The sequence below is a fragment of the Platalea leucorodia genome (assembly GCF_965183815.1).
Source record: "Platalea leucorodia genome assembly, chromosome: 1".
NCBI lineage: Eukaryota > Metazoa > Chordata > Aves > Pelecaniformes > Threskiornithidae > Platalea > Platalea leucorodia.
In genome coordinates, this window is record NC_138823.1 from 21,604,119 (window position 1) to 21,630,105 (window position 25,987).

The following is a 25,987-nucleotide window of genomic DNA, read 5'->3' on the forward strand; positions in this document are numbered from 1 at the left end:
ATGCTATTTTTCATCCTTAGAGCACTTACAGACATTAGCTAATTAAGTCAATTTAAAAAATATTTCTAAATTAATAGGGTACTTGCCAAGATTACCCAAATATTGGTCTTATACACAAAACCCCACACACAGCTTTTCTACTTATCTTCATGTATTTGTCTTCTCAAATGTGTGATTAACTCCAGAGCACTGAAATCTTTTTGATAATCGCTGAAGATGAATGTATCAGGACAATCAGCAGCATATGGAACACAGAATGCTGCCAGATGTTAACACACTAAAATAAAGCAGAACCATCCATGTACTCCATATCTTGTCTAAAAATAATATACTCATTGACCTTAACCCTATCAAACCGGTCCCATCTTCAAGGTCAAATAAGCAGACCTCAGCCCTACTGCTTTGAATGAAAGCTTGGGGTGCTCGGCCCCTCCCGCTGGTGCTCAGCGTTAGGCAAAACCAAGTCCTAATATTAATCACCATTTAAAATTTGCAATCATTGTGCATTCCCTTTCATTGCTTTATATTTTTTCAAAGACTACACATGGAAACAGAAAAAACACCTAGTCAGAGTAAAAAATAAAGGCATATAAACCATGACCTCTAACACGTACTTCATTTGGAAGAGATTTGTGCATGTTATATGTTGTCTTGAAAAAATAACCCAATAAATTTTTGAAGTGATAATATCAATGCAGCATACTGCTGCAGCTCTCATGAGACTGAATACCATGCTGCAGTGGGCCATAGCAGTGAATGCCACCCCCTGAACCTCTTTCCTTCCCCACGCCTTGCAACCACCCCAAAGCAGACTTTGCAAGTCCTCCTGTCCAACACCACAGCCAGAGAAACACAAAAAACAATGATCGCGTTTCTGAAGAGTTCAGGAGACCTCACAGTTATGGTAGTTATAGTGAACAAAGAATTAGATCATCAAGTATCTTTGGTATGACTGACAAGGAAATGCTTATTAAAGGTCAGAAAGGCTATTTAGTCCCATGGATGCCACTAGCCAGAGTAAGCGTAGTAGGTGCTACTACAAAGCCACTGCAACAAGTGCTAACAATTGGCTTGGAAGAGGGAATGCGAGGAATGTTAAGGAGGCATAACCATACCAAGTGGTCTCACATTTGTGAGAGGTCAAGTTTCAAAACATGGATATTCTTCTCATTTTCCACTGCTGAAGGTAGTGGTGGAGGGGGAAGCATTTTGAAAAGTAATCAGTGCATATGCAGTCATCTACGACACACAGGTACCTGTTACTGCTACTGTATGCATTAAAGAGATTTACTAGCACAGAAATAGTACCACAAAACAAGCACCGAGGATGCCCGTGATGCCAAGAGCCTCCTCGCAAATGTTTCCGCATCTAACCCATGGTGTGTTCTCTGTTTTACAGCCTGCCTAATCGGGGCTCTAGTACCTGATAGTGGATGACTGACTAAAGAAATCAAGATTCAGCTTACTCCCTGAGGCATGCTGTACCACCAGATCAAAGTGCACACATTTGGCATCCTGAAAATGCAATACCATTGCTCTCACTTTGCAAATCTGTGACACAGAAACCTGGGACAACGATCCTTATAAAACAGACAGCATTTCTTAAAAAAGAGGTACAGAATACTCTAGAAATTAAGTCCTAAGTACATCTGAAAAAAATGCATTGAAAAAGCTACACTGATTTAATATTTGGTTACACATAGAGTGTTAATTCTAACTTTAGTTAGTAAGAAACTGGAGTGGGAAGGGAGAATATTCAGAAGAAAAAAAAATGCTGCAGGCAATTGGGAAGAGACATGCCAAAGAAATATAGCTGCTTACTTCCTTATCTCCCAGCAAGCCCTTGTTATATTTCAATTAGATTTTGAAAACGGTATCCTATACTGGTATGACCAACTGTCTAGCTTGCTGTAACGTCCCATCTGCCATTTTCTACAAAAAACAGTGTCTCATTCTGGCCTTTTAAAGCCAATCTTGAAAGATTTTAGCTACCTGCAGGTGTCTCTGGGCAGCCGAACAAGTGAAGTTGGCTGCAGACGTTTCTCAGCATCAGGGTGCCAAAAGCCACAGGGTCATCTGCTCCGTTTCCTTCCCCCGCGCCACGGCTCAGCTGCGCCTACACCACTCCTGTCGTCTTGGTCCAGCCCGTTCTTAAACACACCAGACACAGATTTACTACAACCTCCTGAATCTCTTCCAGCCTTTCACTCTATTACCATTAGGAAGGTCTTTCTCATACCTAACCTAAATATCCCTTGCTGATACCTACACCTAGGAATCTGGCAGGTTCACCTAATGCAACCCTTCATATCCTTCTTCGGACCACGATCCGGGTGGATCCAGGAGGTGAGGGAAACCCTCCACCACAGAAGTGTACAGGATTAACATGGTATTCTGGCTTGGAGGAGGGGAGGTGGTTTGACCAGAGTGAGAAGAGAAACACGAGTAAGGTAAAACAAGTGGATCCCAAAAAAGAAGAATACAATCTGGAGTTTAACACATATGAATAACAAGATCCAATATTTAATATAGTAAATACAACCCCATCCAAGAGGAAGAAACATAAAACACCATAAAAGCAAAGAGATATGACTAAGACATACTATGAGGTCCACAGTGGAATTAAAAATCGGCAATAGCAGAACCAGGCCTTCTTCGACACAGCAGAAAAGAAACTAAGGTATTTTTTTGGACCCACTATTGTTTTCTGCTTTATTGCTCTCTTCCCTTTATGCTAATTCGTCCCAGTTTTCTTCCAAATGTGAGGACAACAGCTTGCAGGAGGGGGAGAGAGGGAAGAATCCTTCCTCACCTCCCCAGCACCAAGGCACACCTCCCTCAGCTCCCCTAAACTTGTCTTTAATGTCCTCACACATGGCAGGAGTTCCAGTTTCATCTTTTAAAAAACGTGGTCGCTCATCCCCCAGATTAGAGACTGTCATGTGAAGAAAGCTTCAAAGGAAAAAAAAGTATTTGGGAAAGTGTGAGATGTTTATAAATAAATACATAAATAATAATAATTACTAACATATATGAAGCTTTTATTTAAAAGAGTATCTTCTGTGCTTTTCAGATATCAAATCAAATGTCAAAAACAAGATATAAAATCCTAATCTGTGACAGGGAGAATTTTAAATTATAAGACATTTTCTCAGAGTGAGAATAATCTACATAAACTATGATGATATCTCAAATGCTGTGTAGTTTATTCTAAATGCATCAGTAGCATTCAGACTGCTAGCCTTCCCTTAGAGCACAGAAAGGACAGTATTTTGTCTATGTAAAACTCAATTATTCCCCAAACATGTTAAAAGAGCTCAAATAAAAAATATATATTATTGTAACTATACTTAATGTTTCAGAATTTGTGAAACGTTTCGTAAATACATTGAAATATTTTCCCTTTCTCTCTATTCTGTGGAATACATGATAAAATGCATTAGTGAAAAGAAAGGGGGCAAAAGTTATTAATTAATACTAAGTTATTTAAGATGGGACATGAATATGAAACAATATCAAACCTGATGAGGCTATGCATATAATTTATCCTATACGGAATATCAGAACATGCACAAAACCCTGTAAATAAGACATATCATCAGGTAGAGCACTAGCTGTGCGTCCCTTGCCGCAGCCTCCCCCCTGCTGCAGGTGGTCTGGGGCTGGCAGGGAGGGCAAGGACGGCAAGTGATGGTGCCTCCTGCGCTCTTCGCAGCAGAGCCCTAATGGCTGAAGCTGATCGTCTTTTCAGCTCGCCTGGAGCCTGAGGAGCCACCACAGGATTAGATTGATGAACTTGTTCTCCAGGCTTGATAAATGAGGCCCAGGACATTTACAAACTTCACTCAGCACTTAAGATCTCAGGCCAAGCTCTGTATTGCCCATATTTCAGTGATGCAAAGTAGATCTGCTGCGTCTGGAAAAGGACAAATTTTGCTACTGGCTATGTGATACTACAACATCATTAGAAAAGGAGCTATAGTTGAATGGAGAAGAAAGTTCGGCAAAATGTTAGTATTTCAAACAAACCCCTGATTTTTAGGACCTAAGAACAGTACGACTTTCTTCTGACTAGAATATGCTATTTTTATATACTCACAAACACTTACACTGTGTATATATATATGTACAAATATATATACTCACTATTCTTACAATTTTTTAATATATTTATGTATTAACACATACTGTACTAACTATACTTACTATAAATATTGAGGGTATTTTCTATTCAAAACATTCAAAAACACACTTTCACAGAATGCAGTTAATTTGGCTGGTAGTGAAACAACTAGAAATACCTTTTATTTCCATCATTCTTGAAAATTTGCAGGCTACTTCTCTCAAGCATATTCAGACACAAAGGGAACTGATGTTTGGAATTTAGATCATTCCATCACAGTGTACAGAAGTGAGCAGCAAGCAGCCACTGTCTTCACTGAAACCACAGGTCCATTCCTTTCCTTGAAGTAATTTTTTTTATTTAAATGAAGATAGACAATAATTTCAAATCCTGTTATTGTTACTATGATATGGTATCTAAGTCTACACTTTTATTAGCACAAACAAATTCTGACACCACCAAATGGTGAATTTTCTTTTCACACCAAAATTTTCTTTACAGCACAATTTATTCCAAATAACTGCCCACTATTGCCTCCACAAATCTTATGGAAAGTATCCACTGATGTTTTCATAGTCATATGTCATTTGCATGTCCAGACAGTAGACCTGGACAATGTACTGAGCGCAACACAAGTGCTACCACAGTTCAAAAGGCAACAGCATCATGGTGCTTTTCTCCACTACCCATGTACACTAAGGCTAACTACCCTTGGGCAGGCATAGTTTTATGTGTAATTGCCCCAAAGAAACCCAGGAGCATCCAAGACATTTTATTTTCTAGAGGTCAAAGAGTGAACACAAACATCCAGGTCTTTCAGTTCAGTGCCCACTGTAACCATCAAATTCTTGGCTTAACAATGCAAACATCTTTGTAGCCACAAGCACCTTCATAGCTTTATTTTCCACTAAAATGATGAAGCTAGAATTTCCTATGCTTGTTCCATGGATGTGAAACTACTGAAAAAAATGTGTCAACATTTTAGAAACTGAATATTATTTCAGAGTAAAAAAAAAAATGGTGTTCTTTAACATTTAGTGAGAAGAAAGTTATTTCAAATACTGCTGAATATTTAAATCTGACATTTTATATCTGCTTAGTCTATAATAATACATATGTTTCATAAATAAGAAAAAATATCATTATAAAAAGCATGAATTTTAAAAATTTCCTCAGAGGACAACATTAATGTTAAATTCCTCATCTGAAACACGGGTGTTGAACTCATGCCTGTTAGGTATTTCAGTGTAGTGACCTACATGAATGACCTTAAATGAGCTAAATCAATTATTTCTCTCACCCGAAGTTTTTAAATAAGACTACATCCCATTCTAAAAGCTGTGTTATAAATTTAGCAAAATCTACAATAGCAAAATAAGCATTAACCCCTATGGTACAGAGAAGATTAGACTAGACGACCATAGTCTAGCAACACAAGAATACGTTACTACTGCACAGTTTATTGCAGTAGTTCTGTCTAAACAGCTTAACAGTGCAATACGTGCTCCAGTACACATTGTCTTCTCTCTGCTTTTCCCCACATCCTAAAATGGAAGAGCCTGGCACTTGCAGATGGTGACACCCTCTCTTTCTGCTGCCTGGGAGGCCCTGAACCAAATTTTCTTGCCCTTTTTCTGTCCCAGGGTCGTGACCTTTACCCATCTCTTCTGCTGGGCCGGCCACTCGCTCTGCTCTCAGCAGCTCCCTGGCAATGTGCCCCAGGGTACATTCCCACTTTGAGAAGGACCCCCCTACTGAAATGAAGCTTGCTGAAACAGGACAGGTAGTATTGAGTTTTCTCCCAGGGAACTGAGCCATTTTAATGAGAATGATTGGTAATGTCTACTACTTAATTACAATAGTATTAGGATAAAGTCTGCTTAATGAAGACGCTTACAGCAAGTGCCAAGTAACTGAATTATTTTAAAAAACCTTTCAAAGTGACCGGTGGTAGTTTTAAACAAATGTTGAAGTTTTGCTGTTTTGATAAACAGGTGTCAAAATGAACCACAGGTATGTGTAGTCTTAAAAAAGGGCTGTAGTCAAGGAAAAGAAGTTAAAAAACAAACACGAATTTATATGAAAATCCCCTATTGACACAATACTACATTCTGGAAATCATCGATTCAGAAATAAAGAAATAAAAAGGAACAATGTCATTTCAATCCTGTCTTCCTGTGAACATTTGTGGGTTTGGGGTTTTTTGGGTCTTTTTTTGTTTGTTTGTTTGTTTGTTTGTTTAAAAACAAACCATATTTGTATGCCCCTTAAACATTTAATATCTTAAAATTAAGGCTATGGTAATGGTATGCAGTATTAATACCACTGTACTAACAGCATTTACACAGAGGTGCATGATCAGTGAGCTCTTTCTTTTCATGGACCATGTTGCTTCATCCCCTATTCGCGTTCTGGAAACTACTTCCACAAGCTGGAGAAAACCGCTTTCAGCTTTTTTTCAAAACAGGGTGTTTATTCAGATCATTAACACATCTTGCTAGCGTATTAGTAACATGTTTTAAATTAACTCTGTTGTGTAAATGTAAACAAAGAAGGAATAATAACAACAATTTTTTGGGGAAAAAAAAGAAGTGTCTAAACTACAATTATTCACAAAAGTTTAAAAAAAGTTCTTCTGTCATTGCACTTCCCTCAACTCCACGTCTATATAAATGGGAGAGGACTTTATAAAACGTGAGGCAATGATGGGAAGTGATATGTTCTCCAAGACCATTGTGGATGGCCATGTGGATGTCCACATCATCTCAGCGTATCTCTGGTTTTTTTAATGTTTCAGTTTGTACGAAGTGGCCAACCCTGACACTTCCACAGCGCATCAGCATATCGCCCTAAGTGTGACACAATGTGTTGTCCAGAAGCGCTGCTTCATTAACGTCTGCTCGTGTTTGGGACATAAGGAAGTGTTTTTAAACTAGTTTTAAACATGAAGAGCCTGACAGTAACAGCAGTAAAAATGAGAAAGAAATGCTTTTGTAGTCACTTGAGGTACTTAAAGGTATAAACCCAGTATAATAAAGATTAGAATCAAGGTTCATAACTCAATACAGTATTTTTGATAATTAAATGTAAAGATGTCTCTGTGCTAATAAGAGCCAAAATCCCCATTTGCAGGTAAATATCTAAAGAGAAAAACTGCCGTATCCCTTTCCATGTTTGAACAAGAGAACCAGAGACTACAGCCGGACTACAGCCAGACTACAGCCAGACCACTGGCTGTCTCTGTGGCTGTACAGCACCTCCAACCAAAGTGCCCTGCAAAGCCTTGCATTGCCACTCCAAAGATTAAAAGTTGCTGGCTGCTACAGATATGAGTTTTTTGACCCAAAGTGACCAGCCACAGATTAGTGAGTGACTAACTTAACTGCATTTTGAACCTTAGTTCCTCAGCCCCTCACACGCTACCCAGTCAAATAGTTTCATGAGGATATCTTCCAAAAGAAGTGTCGCTTTGGCGCTGAACCTCCCAGATCCCGTTAAAGGGTCCCTGCTGTATCCCACTGCTCGCCTGGCCCAACCCTGCACACTTTCCTCCTGCAGATTCCCTTCACAGCCACGTTGAATCCTCTTTTCCTTATCAGGCCGATACAGGCTTGCCCTGCGCCCTCCTCCCTGCGACAAGACGGCAAGAACAGGGGGCAGGATCCAGCTGCTCATTGTTTTGCTTTGCAAAACCCTGCCATGGGCACAGATTAACACCAAAAACTAGATGGCGGCAGCCAAGGGAAAAGGCCTTTCGGAATGCCTCCACACGACTACCAGAGCGATGGCGTGAGCTGCTGCTCAATATACATCGTGGGCTATCCAGTTCTGTGCTGTTTTGGTTTCCAAGGGCCTCATTCCCACCAAGTTGTCACCTCAAACAGGGAAAATATTTACAGCCGGGAAAAAAGCAAGCAAAAGGCTTTTTCTTAAGTAGACTGCTAGTGCCTTGCATTTAGAGCTGCTTATGCACAGCAGCTACTCTTTCAGTGGTTTGTATGACCAGCCTAGAGGGGTCTTCTGCTCTTCTCACCTGCCTGTTCACATTAGACTTGACATTTGTGCAAATCCACTTTCCTGTTAAAGACAGGAATCACAAGCTAGGAGTTTCATACTTAGAAAAATATATATTCCTGTCTACTTGTAGGTACCCACGAACTACTGAATTTTATGCGATTTTCTGTGATGCAGCAAGGCGCAAAGTTGGAGCCTTCCTGGTAAAACTAGTGCCTCCTTCCTCGTAGAGCTGAGTTTTCACTAACTGTAGATAGAAAGCAGTATTGTACAAAACTCTTCACGTGTCTGTTTGTCAAAACAGCAAGATTATATTAAATCTCAAACAGAATCTGGAAACATGTAGGTAATCTCTTTTTACTGTAAAACAAGAGAACAAGCTCTTATTTTAGAAGTACACTTTTTAGGCTTGAAAAGATACTCCTGTGCATTTCATTTTCTTGGGACTATCAACTTTATGGAATAGTTGATGAAAAGTGGAAGAAGTGGAAGGAAATGGAAGGCAATAACCTCTACGCCCAATTGTGCAGATGGATACAAACTATGCACACAGCTGAGAGCAGGAGAGTTTTGCCAGTTTGGCAAAATTACAGGAACAGATCATTAAAAGTATCTAAATAGGAGATCTATCATTCTAAATACAATAGAAGTATCTAAATAGATATCTATAAATATTTAGTAATGATATAAGGAGCTCTTAAGTTCAGATTGAAATGGGAATTAAATGCCTAGACAAGTTTTAAGATCCGAGACTCACTCTTTGCTGTTAAAAACAATGTTCTTAAGATTTCTGGTGGCTACATGCAGATTGTTTCATTGCCAGTAACAGTAATGCAATGGGGTACATTATTTCATAAGGGATTTTGATCACTCTACTTCATGACTATTGGCTAACTCCTAGATGAGAAAAATTAAGAACTTTATTAGTCATTGAACTATTTCAAGACTACCATTAGAGTCTGAGTATTTTGCAATCCTGATACGGACCTCACTCTACCGTATCTCCCGACAATGCTGCAGCACTGCTGAAGAAGTCAACAGCTGCTATTCCTATTGCAATTGCGAACAGCACTTAAATCATTTTTGTTCAAGGTACCCAACCTTCCACTACTCTGAGACGTATATTGTTAACATACTTCAAGACAGAAACTTGAAAGATCTAAAAAGTATTTGACATCTGGCACGGAGATTCAATTAATTATCGTGCTGAATTAATTAGCTTGCTCCATCTCCTGAGCCAACAGCAGGGACACTGTATTCAGCAACACAGCACTGCTTGAAATAAGAAGCACTTCAACAGGATGTTACATGTATAGGCTGTATACAGCGCAGACTACAAGGTTAGTAAGTAAGCTGTAACTGTTATAGCTAGGTAACGAATCCCATGAAGCAGTGTCACATTGCTAACACTAAACAGTAAAGTCAGGTAAGAGACTTGTAGTCAGCTACAAACATATTTTCCAATAAAGAGACCAGCTGCAATAATTATGATATTTACTCACCTGAGGTTCCCTGAATTTTTCTTTCTCTCTATACCAAGAATTCACTTTAAAGCTCTTTTCCAAAAATTATTTGATGTTTATAACAGTGCAATGTTTGCAGTTCTCATTCAGAAATGAACTAAACCTGCTGTCAGCTGCTGATGTGAAAGTTTGATTGAATTCTAGGGAGGTGAGGCTTTACCCAAATGAGCTTTCCAAAACAGATATAAATAACTTAAGCAAACAAATGCAGCTCCCCTTATGAACAACAGAGTGCATGTACGCTAGTGAGAAGAGTAATATCAAATGTGTCAAGCAAACAGAAAGATCATAAATAAATCAGAATCATGTCAAGAAAAAAAAAAAGATAAAAGAACAGTATGTAGAAGCTGGCACTGGGTTTGTGTTGCTTAAACAGTAAATTAAAGTTCTATCAAAAGGTTTACATTTCTTCACACAGCATTTTAAAGTAACAAATGTAGGATTACAGGAAACATCTGATATTCAGGAAAAAGAAACAATACTTAGAATCACAGAATAATTCAGGTTGGAAGGGACCTCTGGAGCTCATCCAGTCCAAACTCCTGCTCAAAGCAGGGCAAATTTCAAAGTCGGATCCAACTTCGAAGTTAACTCAGATTGCTGAAGATCATATCCATTTCGGTTTTGACTACCTCAAAGGATGGAGTTGCTCAGGGGACAAAACAATATTGCTGAGGACTAGAATTCTGTTTACAGGAACTTTTTCAGATTTCCAAATGTATTTATATTAGTAGGCAAAACAGAAGTAAAATCTTTCAAGTGTTAGCAAAAATAGACTTTCTGGTTTTTAATTTGTCACGAAACGAATGAGTCTCTTTCCAGTTTAGTGAGAAAAAAGTCCTGAAGATTTTCATCCTGCATCTCTCTGAACTAGGTTGAGAAAGTTGTACCATCCCATTACGATCATCAAACTAAAAAGTCATCTCTGCTCACTGCTTAATTACAAGTTCATTAAAACCAAAATATCTTAGCTAAATGTTTTTGTTACAGCAAAACTGGTATTTGCCCAAATTTACAAAGTAATAACAGACCTTAAGATATGCCTGTGCTACCAAAGGAGAAGCAAGCTCTTGCTAGGATTGTGGTTGCTCTATGTCTCCTTCAGAAAACAAAAATGAAACAATATGATCAACTGCTGACATGTTGCAAATTCAGCCTAAGAATATCTGATAATGGCAACTTTTGTACTGAACGGTCAATCAACACCATCTCCCATACTCAAACATCACCTTCAAGTCTTATATACCTGAGGAAGTGGTACAAGTGGACAGGGCAATAGGGACAACACAAAGCTAGCATTTTTCTTCAAGGTATTATGTGGACCAACTTTGAGCCACATCAGGACTAAGGTTTGTGTTGCATGAAAGTTGATGAAAGTAGTAATATTGGAATCTTAGAAAATTATTTGAATTATAGGTAGTTGTCGCTAATGACGTTTTATGAAAAACATTTTGAGAATGCTGATACACCAAGAATAAAACAGATGAAGAAATAAAAATTAAACGGATGGAGAAAATGGAGATTGTCCAGTTTCCTCTTTCTAACAATAAGACGCTTTGAGCATCCAGTTCTTTTGAAAATCCATCCTTTATTCAGGTGCCTGAATGGGAAATCTGACCTGGGTTGGGAATACTGAACTCTAGGAAACTTAGACAAAGTTTCCATGCCACTTTCTGTAACTTGTTAGCACCTTTAGATTAATAAATTATGCTAAAGAGTCTACAAAATATCAAGATCATAAATGGCTACTATGTACTCATAACAGAATAATGCTTCACTACAATTTTAATATGTATATTTACAGAAAGTAACATGCATGCTATCCAGCAAGCCGTTAGAAAGAGAACTCCAACAGATGATAGGCATAGGTTCTCCAGGGAGGAGTTAAAGACTATCAGTTTCCTCCCTTTTCTCCCAGGTCCACATAACCCCTCTCTCACACTGTCCCAGGTGGTACTTTACCAACTCAGCACTCCTCACTCTCTTCAGGTCCTCCAAGGGCAGGACAATACCCCCAACACTGGGAAGCTCAGCTTCTCCATTTACAGCACAGATGTATCTACCCCAAATGTATGTAATTAATACACTTCTGTGAAACAGTTCCATGGGTCTTTATGCTAATACATTCATGCAAAGCCTGTAATAGCAAACAGTGATCCAGCTGAAGATAATGGTTCTTCAGAAGTATCCCATAGGGCAATGCATGTTCCAAGATTGTCTAAATCCTTCTTCTAGAGATATTAGTTGCTTTTTTTCAATATAGGGTCACCTTTCCAGATATTCTCAAAAAACTAATCTGAACTATATACAAATAATATTGAAGCTCAGACTTAAAACCTATACAAACAAAAATGAAATGAAGGCCTAGGAATGACATGATTTTCAGTGCACTGAACTGAGACCAGCGAAGCATTACTTTTAACTAATATGGTCCACATACTTTCTGCAACCAGAATAAAAAACAAGGCTAATTGAGAATATGTTATATGACAGGTGCCATTTGATAACTTTCAAAATAATTTTAATCTGACAGAAGATCTTGCTATGTTCAGTAACATTAACATTAAGGCAAATTTAATTAATTTTATCCTAAAATAATGTAGCTATTTATTTTCTATACCATCCATTAACATAAATTAAGTATTCAGCAAGTAATACTACGAAAAACTTAAAAAGCCACTAAAAAAACAGATATTACTACTGAAATGCAACAGCTTGGTTCAGCAAACAAGGAAGTGACATTTCCCTTCTGTAAAATAACAAGTTAAATACTATTAACCTGTGCTCCAAATAACTTTACGTGGACGGTTGCCATAGATGAACTAATTGGAAAAGAGCCAAATACCACTGTCTGTGAAAGCTAACAATGCCTGTTTTCAAACGCTCCGGCTGAGTAGTAATTCAGGCTATTCCCTAAAGAATGACACACAATATAACGAAGCAAAGCGTCTCAGAGCATCTACATACCAAGGTGTTATTATTCAGATCCATCTTCCCAGCAAACGGCCCCCATGTTGTTCCAACCGGAAGCTGCTGCCGGCTCTGAATCTTGCGCTCCCCGTCTTTCTGGACCACCTCCAACTCTCCTGCAAACAAAGGAAACAAGCAGTGTTGAGAGTACTTTCACTTGTGCCTTGACAACAACCACCTCTGCCTTTGTGTCGGCTTTATATGCACAATGTTCTGAGGACCCATATAATGAGAATTAATTATGCCTGTCTGAAAAACAACTGATCTTGTCATCCTGCAAAAGAAAAACAAACCTTTTTCCCTTTTAATTATATTAAAATTTTGTTTAGAAAGTCCCGTTCCTTTCCTGCATCTTTTCACAGGCATTAGAGTTTGAAGGCATTTTTATAAAGAACAGCAGTTTCATAAAAGTTCTTAAGAAATGCTGCGGAGGGGGGAGATGATAGCTGAAAGGAGAGAGCGCAACAGCAGCCACACCTGGTGCAGTAACCTCCTTGATGCATTCTGCTGTCACAGGACCACATTCTGAAGCAGTCAGCTACTAAAAATTTGAGACATACTTTATAGCAACATAAATCCAAACCAACTCTACTAATTTTGAAGAAACTACTAAAAACATTAACTACAATTAAAAATACAAGGATTTTAAACCGAGTGAGGTTTTACAGGCAGTAACATTTCAGAATTAGATCCAAAATACTTCAAATTGTTAGCTTAAGGTTTTAACACAAAATATGTAAAAGCAATGGGGGGTATAGTGCATTTTTCAAAGCAAATTTTATTTTTGAAAGCAAGGACTTCAAAGTTAACCCTTAAAAATGAAATTGTTACTTTAGCTCACTTTTTAACTTTTCTGGGGTTTTCCAGTGAAAAGAGAAAGAATAATAGGGAAGTGATCATTACTGTAGAAGGAAAAATAAAATCCAGTCACCACCTTTCTCCCCAACATTTAAAAAAAAAAAAACAAAACTGCACAACTCTTCTTTGAGAGCAGTCTCTTCAATAAGCCTATTTTTCTATGAACAAATGTTTCAGTTAAAAATGTAGTAACAGTTGTGCTTAGATACACAATTTCTAACATTCTTTTCTAAAACAACTCAAATAAATTCTGGTTTCAAATTTTTAGGAGGATAAAATGGAACAAGAGGAGACTGGTCTGTGCTTTTCTTGTTAGACGTTTAACTGAATTTTAACATGCTGTTGCACTTCCAAGCTTGGGCCGTCCTGAAGGAAGGCTGAAAATCTGTTGCTCTTCTCATGAGCAGCAGAGCTGACCCCGACCTCGCTGCAGTCGTGATTTCTCCTGACCCATTTTCCCTGCAAGCTAAAGCCCCTTCGTCCCTTTCCATACCAACCAGATGCAACAGTAATTCCTGCCTTTTGCATCAGCACATCCCTTCTCAACAACTCTACCCCAAATCAGGATGGTGCTTTTCCACAAACAGGGTGAAGTCCAACTGTGCAAGAAGTCGACTCGTCCCAGATTTCGAACTGGCAGTTGTTGTGAAATGAACCTTGGGCCGGAGGAAGTGAGTAACTGCCCCTGGCTTGCAGGCAGTCTCCACAGACTTCCCCAAGCTAACCATTCCCATGGATGCCTGGATTTATGTTACAGCCAGGCTGTGAAGGATTTTCTTGTCCGCAGGGGTTAATCTCAACCGTTTTCCGAAGAGAAGGCTTGGCTCCAGCTTCCATTGTCAAGCACAGAAATCTAAATTTCACCTCTGAGTGTTGCAGATTACAAAACTACTCTACGTAAAATTGTGCATCAGATCCTTCCTGCAAACTGGAACAAATCTAGGAAATAGAGCTGTATCAGTTTACGAAAGCTTCCATGTATGTGGGTGAGTCCTCACTGTGACAGTGCTATGGCATTTTAAAAGGCAGTATGTGAGCAGGAAAGCTTATGGATTAATTATATCTAATTTACACACTTAATATATATGCCTCCAAACAGAAAAAAAAAAAAAAAAAAAAAAAGGGCACTTTTTCCCTCTCACAGTCACATTGTTACAAATTGTATTAACTTTTAACAATCTCTTTATATGTTAATTACAGAAAAGAGAAATCTTTCTAGTATTGCAAGGTAACACGTTGATCACTTAGGCATACTGCAGCATTTTCTCTCTACATAGAGATGAAAACTGTAGCATTCACTTGCTTTTACAGACTAAAAAACAGCCATGTCTATGGACATGTCACATTTAACTGATACCAGAGGAATCATGAGAATCTTTGAAAACCCTTTTAAAAAATAATTCAGCCTCCCTTTCTGCCACTGACATTTTTCATTTGAAAAGGGTTCAGACACAGTCAAACAGTGACTCCTTATCTGTACCTGTGGATTTACAAGCAGGCCTGTCTTTTAATGGATTAAGAACGACAAACTTAGGGCAGATCACCCAGTGATATCCAAAAACCTACCTAAGTTTTAAGGTACACATCATTACACTTTATATTTTAAATAAAATTAATAACATGAATCTTATATCTGGTAAGTAGTTCAGGTTTGAGGCAAACATAAAAACAAGCAGTTATTTTCCAAAACTGTATTTTTTTCCTCCAGTTGATAATTAAATAAGGTAATGTGGATTCTTTCTCTCATTTATTCTCTTTTGTTACAGTTCCAAGTTGTAGTTTGGGCAACACATTTTAATATGTATGAATACACTGAAATGTTCTACAGATGGGGTAACATCATGCTGAACTGTACTGAACCTGCTGTATTTTCCCCTCCACTCAGAACACCATGACCGAGTAGCAGACTGCAGACAGGGTTACAACCCATTTTACTGCATAAGCTTCCCGTTTCCCTTGATCATAGTTCTCCAAAAAAGATACATTTCTCTCTGGTCACCATGACCAGCAGCCATTTTAATGCTATGGGTGAATGTTAGAGTTGGGAAGGATAATCTGCTCATATATTTTGGCAAACACAGACATTTTGGCTATGCTTGTACAAGGTACAGCCCATTACAATTTGATCCTTGGCAAAGATTTTTTTTTTTTAACTGAAAATCTTTGTTTGTTTAGGGCAAAAATTAATACTAAGAGAACTGTAAGTTAAAAAAACACTGCACATCAGGGTCTACAAGCATCTGCTAAGATTATTTCTTTTTTCCTACCAGAGCCTGCATCTTTTGTAAAATCCCTGTATACGTTCCTTTGTCTGCCCTAAGCAGGAAGGCCAGGGGCTGGTACAAGGGTTTGCAGAAGAAAGAAAGATTACAAATGTCACTATTAAAAATCCTCTCCTGAATTCCCCTGACCCTGGAGTAAGGAGCCTGCAACTTTCCTGCATTCATTTACAATATTTTGCTCCTCTGAAATTTCCTATTTGGTGAATGGTATCAAAACTGTGGTAACAGATGGGCCTGGTCTCCTGCTGATGAGAACGGGGCTGTCCTCTGCTCATTGCCCACTTCCCAGGAGGACGCTGGTTTAAGTGGTACAACACCCGTGGCCTCAAGCAACTTGGGATCTCAAGAGAGTTTGCTGGAAAAAAAAACAGAACCTCACCCTGTGACTCTTAATTAAGGGAGTTGGAAAAGTGTGTCAGCAAGACAAGATTTTCCCCTTTAGCCTCAGAAAAAGTTCAGATTTAAGTCAGAAGTGCTCTCAGCAGCTACCATCCCCTGCACAACTGCTCAGCACCTTCACAGATTACATCAGGAAAAGGAAGAGGAGCAGATATTTTATTGCTATATCACCACTTGCAGTAAGAAGTGTAAAGACTCAGCTGGTACTGACTTTTCACAGGTGCCTGTCCATGGAGATCCCAATGAGCAGGGAGAAAAGGAAGGAAAGGATGAAAACCTGCTGCAGCTGCCTTTAATCTGCGCTCCAGCCCAAAAGAAGCAGAAAATTGTGTGTCAAACACCGCTAGGAGTTTCTAGTGATCAGCAATTGCAACAGTCCACTTCAGTACTGAATACTGAACATAGTGTTCCTTCACATAACAGCAAATTATAATATACAGAATTCATACACACCCCTGGGATTCACCATTCCTATGGCAAATTTGGGAAGCAGTTGTATTTTGCCGTTTTCATCCTAGACTTGTCAACCATCCGACTGAAAAGGGCAGCAAGAAGCGTAACAGAAGTAGCACTAAGAAATGTAAGTAGAGAGGAAGTGATGCCCTGCTTTTAGTTTTTGTGAGTTAGGTAAAAAAAATTACTTAAGAGACATTCCATTTAGTGATATTTACTTCCCTTTTCCTTGCTACAAAGTTGTTTTTTTTTTTCAGCTTGCTCTTCAGGAAAACACTTATTTCCAGCTTGCTGAGTAAGTTTATACAAAATATTTGAGACACATAGTATGGGCTAATCAATTTTGGTAAAAGATAATGCTGTTAGTGCTGTGGGCTGTTTCTCTTATCTTGTTGATGTAGCATACTTTTAAAGTCTGTGATTACTCAAAGACTTATGATAGCTGCACTGTAAAAGAAGCCTCAAGTCATGACTCACTAGTACAGCTACAAAACATCCCATGGCTTTTAAGATATTAGGCCACCTTGGTGGATACAAAATCAGAATGAAAGGACTCAATTTAGGATTCTTTTCTTACATATACATATTGTTTTAGAAATGCCATATTGGGCTTGCATAAAATAGAAGGTAGAGGGGTCAGTTTAGCCTTGTCTTCTTTTACAGTAAAATCAGAATAATTTAAAAAAACTCCACAAAATATGTAGTGTACACAGGAACCCAACAACAGCTTTTGGCCTTTAACAAGATTTGACCACAGTTCGAATACCACAAGACTTCAACCATAAATAGTATTTCTGAACAAAATAATACTGGCTTTCATTCCATTCTGGAATAAAAAACAAAGAAACGCATCTGAAGGTGAACGATGAACAATGCTTTGGGGGGAGAAAAAGTGAAGTACTTTGTTCAGAAGTAAGCATATCCAGATTTATAAATGTTTAACTTTTCTGAGCAAGTCACTGATAGCTTTGGCAGTAGGGTTTTTTTAATCGGGAATGGCTTTCTAAGTGGAGTCAGTTAAAAAGAATGAGTAAGCTCTTCCTCTGCTATAATTAGAGATTGGTTATTTGACATCATGAGGCTCTACCAATTTCCACTAGCAAATGGCTCCTTCTTTGCATATTTCCAGTGCACAGCCGTCTGGTTCTCTAATGAATATTTTTGCATGGCAGAGAAATCGTATCTGTTGTAGTTTCCAACAAGGACTGCTCTGAAGTCAGAGCGAGCAAGTTAAAAACACTCTCAGAAGTTCGTAAGCGCTGCCCACCCCAGAACCCAAGATCTGCCTGCCGTCCTGTATGCACAGGAAGAATCTGCAATTAATATTTGACTAGTGATTACCTCCATTATAACAAACTAATATGTGTACATTTGCATACAGCAGTTCACTGATAGCGGGGAACTATCCCCTTTCCACTTCTGTGATTCCTAACAAGGTATCTCCAATATTAAATGCTCATACACTTGCTTGGCAGACATAAACTGCATTATTGAGATACCTCCTCCCTCAATTTTCAAGTCCCTGAGACATAACACACACTAAACTACAGTTTTGAACATAAACTTGAAATACGACATTCTCTATTCAAGTACTCCAGTCAAACCCTGATAAATCAGGCTGGCCATGCAGTGATCTTATCCTTTCTGACTCTTTAATAAATCGAACCTTGTAAGTTCACGCTGTTGGAAGTTGTCACTAAATGAAATTGTGACCTTATCCGATGCGTGAACTTATCCTGCTGACAACTACATTTATTGTGCGGATAAGAATGGGGGGAAAAAAAAAAAAAGACTTTTGATAATTGTGATCTTAGCCATATGCAACTCTAACAGATGGGATCTTTTTGATGTTCCATTAATGATTTGCCTATGATGAGCCTCTACTCAGGGAAAAAATAAATGTTCTTCATAGGTAAGCAGTAGGGGGACGGGTAAGCGGTATGAGAAGTGCACAAAGAGGTACTCGTTGACAGCAGTGAATCAGAAGCTATTAGCCTAGCACAAAGAGCTTTGAATTAGCTTGTAATTGCACTGGAAAAGATAACAAAATGGAGGTGGCAAAACAGAAACATTCCCTTTCCACAGGACTCATCCAATAGCCCAAAACTCTAAAACAAGTAACTGAGTCTGAAGCACTAACCCAAAATATGCTAAGCCATGGCACTTCGTGATGAATGAATGAGTACTGCATCCCCTTCCAGCACCGACTGGATGGTTGCCACTGCTGTTGTGGAAGAACATTGGGGAAGAGACAATTCACACAGCTATGCTATGAAAATGACCAACCATCTCACATTACCATGTTTGTCTGTCAGGGATTTCATACACTGTGTTACCTAATTCTCACATCTCTCCACAACGGGCAGCACTGTACCTGTTCTGCAGTGCACTGACTCTGGAGCGAGAAGGTCTGGGGGGTGTCAGGGTACAATCTGTTTTGCAGCACTGCAAGTCTGCTGTGGGGCACACGAACTGTAACTATCGTACTAGAAAGACACACAGTACCCATGAGACAAGTTGACACTAGAGTCCAAAGAGTAATGAACTAAATTATAATCAATCTTCAAAAGGAATTTTACAATTTGCTTTGCAATATGAAAATTGCATTCAAAGGGGTCTTGGCAAAACCAGAGGTTATTCAGGTTGTCCAGAAGCAAAGGCAAAATTTAATTTTGCTGCCTCAAAGATGAGAAAATACAGCCAGGCCACTGTTAGGATGAGAAGGATGGAAGGAGGAACAGACTTCGGACTGAAAGCTGACAAAACAGCTCTGTGGAGTCCCCCTGGAGGAAGGGCTGCTATTCTGCTGCCACTGAAGGGGCGGCAGGTTTCTGAATGGAGCAGCCTTCTTCCTTTCTTTGAATTTGCTGCCAACCCCCAGCAACTCCTCCCCCTAACCCTGGTCCTCCCTGGTCCCATCTCTCTTAAGGTCAACCAGACCTCTTAGCCCAATGGCCACAAGGGAAGTAGACACAAGGATAACCCACAGGTAGTTATTGCTCTAAGCTACTGCTCTCCCTTGCCTATGCTTAGAAGCAGGTCTAGATAGCAAACACGACGCAGGAGAAGCTGCCACATGCTGCTTCATTCTTAACCGAGCTGCCTAACGTTGCTCCATCGTCCCCATGCTCCCACAGGGCAGCTGTGCACTCTAGGTAAGGATGACAAATGAAAAGGCTTCTCCATTTTCTGTAAAAAAAATCTTGCTGCTCCCTACCATTCTTTAGAGCCCCGAAAGTCAGAAGCAGTTTCTTTATCTCTCCTACCTGCTGCTAGTACTGCAAATGGCAGAGAGTGTAGGTGCTATCCTTATCTGCAACAGCGCTGTCCTACAATGGACAATAAAGGGAAGGAAATAATATTTTGAAAGTGAGGGTAGGGAAAGACTAGGTAAAGATTTTCAGAAAAAAAAAAGACCACAGAAGGAGGCAGGGGGAATAAATTTGAAAAACAAGGCAAGAGAGAGGGAGTCTAGGGAAGGAACCATTTGAAGACCCAGGTTGGGTCTGATCAGGATACAAAGCCACAGCCTGGAAAAATGGGAACAGAAGATATTCAAGAAAAACAGGGATGCAGAAACCTTGCCAGAGTGAGAGAAGACATATACATTTCCAAGCCTGAACCATAAGGACAGAAGTGCATGAATTCGCATTTAGAAACAGAATGTCAACACTATTATCCTTTTTTAGCCAAGGCATATGTGTCGTTACAGTGCTTAATTCATAAGCTAAACCACCAAAATAAAATATACTTATTCTAATACCTCATTGCTCAGCTGAATCCTGGCTAAACCGAACACTTAAAGTGTGTCTACATCGCACCCAGTGATGTGATTTCACCTGACATCTGGTCAAACCCATTCTCTACCTCCAAGCAGCCAGATCACCGTGTAGGCTACAAATCTTTTCTGAGAAAAAGTTTCATTACTGGTTACTTAGTTTACACTAGGCTCTGGCTATGACCACCACGCTGACATAGTACCCCAGCCTGGTTGATGTGACCTTAGGTGTAAGCACATAAGCTGCTCCAGATTCCCAACTGCAATGCAGAGCTAACTTTAGTGATGTTAAGGTGCACTATGTCTCACAACACATGCAGAGTTTTCAGAGACCATAGTTTCAAAAGAAGGGTACACACTGATAATTCAAAAATTCAGATTTGTGCTCTATTTGTAATTTTCATTTATATAAAATGAATACAAAGGGAAAAAATTACATTCCTACAGTGCCTCACACTCCTGTAATCTACAGAACTTAGTAGGAACACAAGATCCCGTCCCAGGTTAGAAAAGCATAGACCTACAGTGATGAACACATCTGCATCAATTTGAAATAACAATGCAACTTCTGTATTTTGGGGGGTGAGGTGGGAGAGAGGGCGATTAATTAAATAAAATGTTAAATAGCACATAAATTGAGTAATTACTAAAGATACAGCTCATGGAAAACCACATAATAATTGTCCATCAAGTATACCATAAAAATAATTACTAAGGCTTAAGCTGAACTATTACAAAAAGTACTGTTTTTTCTTGGAAGTCAGAAAGGAAGGAGTACATAATGAACACTGCTGCTAGAGTTTGATTAGCTTTTTAGTAGAACAGACTCTTACACAGCTCTATAGACTTTTCCTTTATTTAGACTGCTTCACTGAACTTACAGAAACCTGCTCAAAGAAAAAAATGAGAGAGACACAAGTAGAAAGAAAAAGATATTTACTCAAGATATGCTAAGAAATACCAAAGATTTCTTCACTTCCTTCAAAGTCAAGTTCCATATAATATGAAAAATACTCTGTTCATATCTGCATCTAGTCTACAGACAGAGGCAAAATAAACCCAGCCATTATGGCAAAATCCTGATCCTGCGATGAAATTAGAAGAACCTATCTTTAGTTTTCAGTCTACTCACTACAAGAGCAATTTACACCTCAAAGCCTAAATCTCATACAAGAAGAAAAAAAATATTATTTTTGTCTTTCTCAATAATTTTCCATCTTCATATCTGGACGCACAGTTCAAGAGGTTTGTTATTCCCTGTTCATATTGAGATAAAACTGGTGTAGAAATATTTGCAAAAATACAGAAAAAAATCCCAAAAGGCAACCGGTGCAGCCGAAGAGCCCTCCCTGCATTTTTTTGTGAGAGGAATACTGTAAACTCCATTCTCACATGGACACTCCATACTGGCAAAAATGATTCCCAATTATATTATAACACTGTGCAGACTCAGTGGGTTGAGTAGGTACTTTATCCCAGCTACATGTAGCTTGCACAGCTTTGCTCCCTCTCTCTCCATCACAAATACACATGATACAGAAATGCCAGACTTGGCAAGAGCAGGCTGATGATATTACTGAAGAGGGTTTTCTTGATAAGATCATCATCTGTTTCTGGACTCTTGGGTATGCTCCTTTCCTCAGCAGAGAACAGTCACCCCTGATAAATGTCCCTTTGTGTGCAGATTCTCCCCCGATATATGCGAAGACATTTCAGTCCTTAGTCTGTTTTTTCGTTGCTTCATATAACTCAAATACAGTCAGAGGTATATGGAGCATTGTATGTAAAGCAAAGGAAGTGGACCAATTGAAAATACAGCTTATGTAACTCAGACTGAAGCCCTTTCTACGATAGATGCTATTCTGTGGGAAGAAAATTAAACATTTCACCATCACCTACACCAATCTTTCCCTAGGACTTTTTGGAATCCTCTTAGCTGAAAGATGCTAACATTTTCTTTTTACAATATTATTTGCATTAATGTATATATTTAAATACAATAATTAACAGACATTTTTATGTTTATCCAATACTGTTGGATTTCTTTTTTACTTGGAAAAAGTGAAAAACATCAAGGTAGCCTGCATTGTTAGTGAATGCAGAAAGCTAGGAAAGTTAACTTAATATCAAGACTGCTGTATTAATATTGACGTCATGAAATGTATTAAATGAACAAAAATGTTTTGGAAAGTATTCTTCTTAACTCTAAAAGCAAGAGCAGTGAGATCATCTGTGACTGTATCTGTGGTGTCTTCTCAGTTTACAGTACTTATGCTTAGAGAGAGAAGGATCTATTTTCATCTCTCACTTGTGTAACAGCAGATGAAGTTATTTGCTTTCTATCAGATATGCATGCTCAGAGCTATGAAACCACTGCTGAGATGCCGATTTCTAGCTCAGAGTATGTCAGCCAAACTGCCCAAATGTCTTGCAAAAGCAGCAGATGCTTTAACATGATTTCCCTATTTCCTTTTAATGTTCGCAACAAATTTCTGAAAGAGGGAGAGTAACAAGAAAATACCAAAAATCTCAACAAAGACTCAAATTCATCAGTGTTTACTGTGACCATCCAAAAGATCTAGCTACTGGTGAGATTAGGAAGACGAGAGGGGGACTGGGACAAAGGGAGATTGAATGCCATGCTCCACTGCATGCATGCAGTATATAGTTCCATCCATTATAATTATTATTTATATGAAAAGTAACATTATTATAAATAGAGATAAATGTAGTATAACTATAATGTACAATATCAAGATTCAAATTAATCATTTCTTTGCACTTGCTGGGGATGGCCGTGCATAACAGACACATGGCTCTGCACTGCTCCAGCACTCATGAGTTATGTGCTTATCTACATCTTCTATGATCACGTACCAGGAATGACCAACGCAGCTTTTTAACACTGTTGCCAGACAGGAACTGACTGCTGGTTTTGGACGTGGACCAGAGTACCCTCACTCGCTCCTTCAGTGCCTCAGTCTGGAGTATCACCCTGATTTCACATGCAGCTATATCTTAGCATAGCCAAGACTTTGAAGCCGATATAAAGACTGATGCCCACTTATAAGACAGACTTGTAACTTTGAGTGAAATAAACCCTTGAACAGAGATTAAGCACAAGTCCTGTGCACTACCTAAATCCTACTCTGAGGCTTACATAAGACTTAAGTAGAATATTGGTCTTGCAGCAGCCTTCTGTACAAGAAAGATCTTGACCTTCATAGGAGTAAGTTCTAGGGGCATCATGTATGTAAAGCATATCCCAAATTGTTTTGCCTTACTGCCTTCCCCTTTATGAGCGCAGGCTTTGAACACCCCATCGCTGCTTGGACAGACGCAGCGACTGGGGAGCCCAAGGAACAGCCACGGCTGGCACATGGGGCCTGTTCTGTGGCAGGAGGACACAGACTGTCTTCCTCCTGGAGAACGACCTTCCGAGACTGACTCTTCACAGCCTAGACTATACCTCTGTAAACAATGACTGAGAACACGTCCACATCCTCTGTGGCCTCAATGGAAATTTCAGCCTAAATAAGGAGGTCAGGATCTCAGAGTGAGTCAGTGCTGGCAAGAGGAGCCCTAACTTTCTCTAACAGTTGCAATCACTGCTTCTGAAAACTTCACACAATACATAGAAGAAATGTATTATTTTGAAGAAGTAGGAAAGTATTTCTGGCAAGGCACAGCCATTAAGCAGGCAGTGTCAACAGCGATCAAAAGAATTATAACTCAGAATATATCTGGGCTACAGAATTATTTTGTTTTTCAAGCATTAAAACTGCCCCTATACTATGATGTTTAAAAAATACTAATGTCAATTTATAACAGCTTCTTCTTATCCTGCAGTGGTGATGTACTATAAGAATATAAGAAGTATAGCCCGAGTATTAAGTATACAAAGTTAAAACAGTTAAGTACATAGGGAACTATCATATTGAAAAGGCTGCAGGTTGACATCTTCATTCTCCTGCTAATAAAATCAGCAGTTTACAAAATTAAATACAATAGCATAAAAACTCCCCTAAAAGTATCTGCTCCTTCTCTTCCTCCCCAATAAAAAAAATCACATGCATCAATTCAAAGAGAAAATTTCTATTTTAGTCATGACTATTATTTTGATATACATAGATACTTTTCAACTTAACGATTCCTTTCTGATAGGCACAGACAATTTGCTGTACAAGGAGTCTTGGAGAAGGGCAGTTTTGTTCTACTAGGTTTTTTCCCCATGTTTTCATCTCAGTTAACAAAGTACATTAACAAGATACATAATGCATTAACTAACTTAAAAGGACAAAAAAATCTAGACAAACAAATCCTACTTTTACATATCCAATGGTGCAGTTAGCAGTTTCAAAATCAAGCCTTCCAACATTAGAAAAAGCTTGAAGCTCCATGCAGCCCCTTTGCACCCTGGACCACTCTTTTGCAGATTCCAGGACCTCAGCATAAAAGCCGTCTTTCTATCCTGTCTCCTGTCCCCCGGACACTGCTTCCTTGTCCAGTTCATCTGCCTCCCCCTGTTGCCTTCTGTGGCCTCACTGTTCCTCCTCAATGGCAAGTACTGGGTCATACGCAAGTTCCCAATGACTGCCTCCAATAACGCCCAGAAGTAAATGTCAGAAAAACAAGAGGAGAAAGGCACATATGCTTTCCTTCACACAACTGGTTTCTAGCTTTCTGTCCTCTCCTATTGATCACAGACCGTCTGCCAGCCAAGACTAATCTGCCCCTTCAAACTCCCAAAAGCTGTTTCCTACCCTCATCAGATGCAATTCAGAAGCTGACAGTCTTTTCACTGACATCTATATCTTGTCTCAGTCATCAGATACCATCCTGAGTCTAAACTTTTCTATTCTCTTGACTGTACTCATCACAGAAACACAACACTCCGAAGAAGATTAATTTATTCTACCAAAAAACTGTTTATCACTCAGTGTGGACATCCCCAACATACTGGGCAGACTTAGCAATAGTTGTGTTACTAGCATCTTTCTTACTGCATCCGCTTATTATTTCTTCTCCTTGCACCTCTGTAAACTCTATGCTTTAGACAGTCAATAGATAATACAAAGGATCTTATTTTCCAGTCCACAAACAGAACCTCCTCAGTGACCTGCTGCTAACTTCACACCACCACGAGTCAGGAGAGCTACTAACTGAATGATTTCTACAACAGTACCAGTATCCAGGTGGGAAAGTAGATGTCCATGAGGAGAATGTTACAGCATGCCAAAGCTAAGTGATGAAGAAGTAACAGCCAGGGAGCAGTTCTCATCTGGAAATAAAAAGTCCAAACTTTTTATCATGAGTAGAAGCTTAATAAAATGTAGGAAAATGTTTATTTTTACTTTTTAATCAGCTTCCCTTGTTCAAATAAACGCACATTTTTCTCTTCTCAAATATTTTTTTCAGACAGATACCAGCTTTGAAGTCTCTACGCAAACACCATGAAGAGATTCCTAAATTATCTCCAAGTAATGCTAGTAAGCCTTGTGGTACTGCCCCTGAGTTAGGCTGCAGCCTCCGAGAAGGCAGGGACCATATTTGACCTATTCCTAAAATTACCAAGAACACTGTCTGG

General features: G+C 39.0%; 1 protein-coding gene across 2 annotated transcripts in view; it reads right to left on the reverse strand.

Moving 5' to 3' along the window:
• Positions 1 to 25,987, reverse strand: part of ZFPM2 (zinc finger protein, FOG family member 2) — a gene marked incomplete at both ends in the record, with an annotated part of 317,253 nt that overhangs the window by 144,731 nt on the left and 146,535 nt on the right. For both annotated transcript variants that reach the window (XM_082321753.1, XM_082321752.1), the window contains one exon: positions 12,628 to 12,746. In XM_082321753.1, coding sequence (XP_082177879.1) covers positions 12,628 to 12,746 — 119 coding nt within the window. The remainder of the gene's footprint in view (positions 1 to 12,627; positions 12,747 to 25,987) is intronic.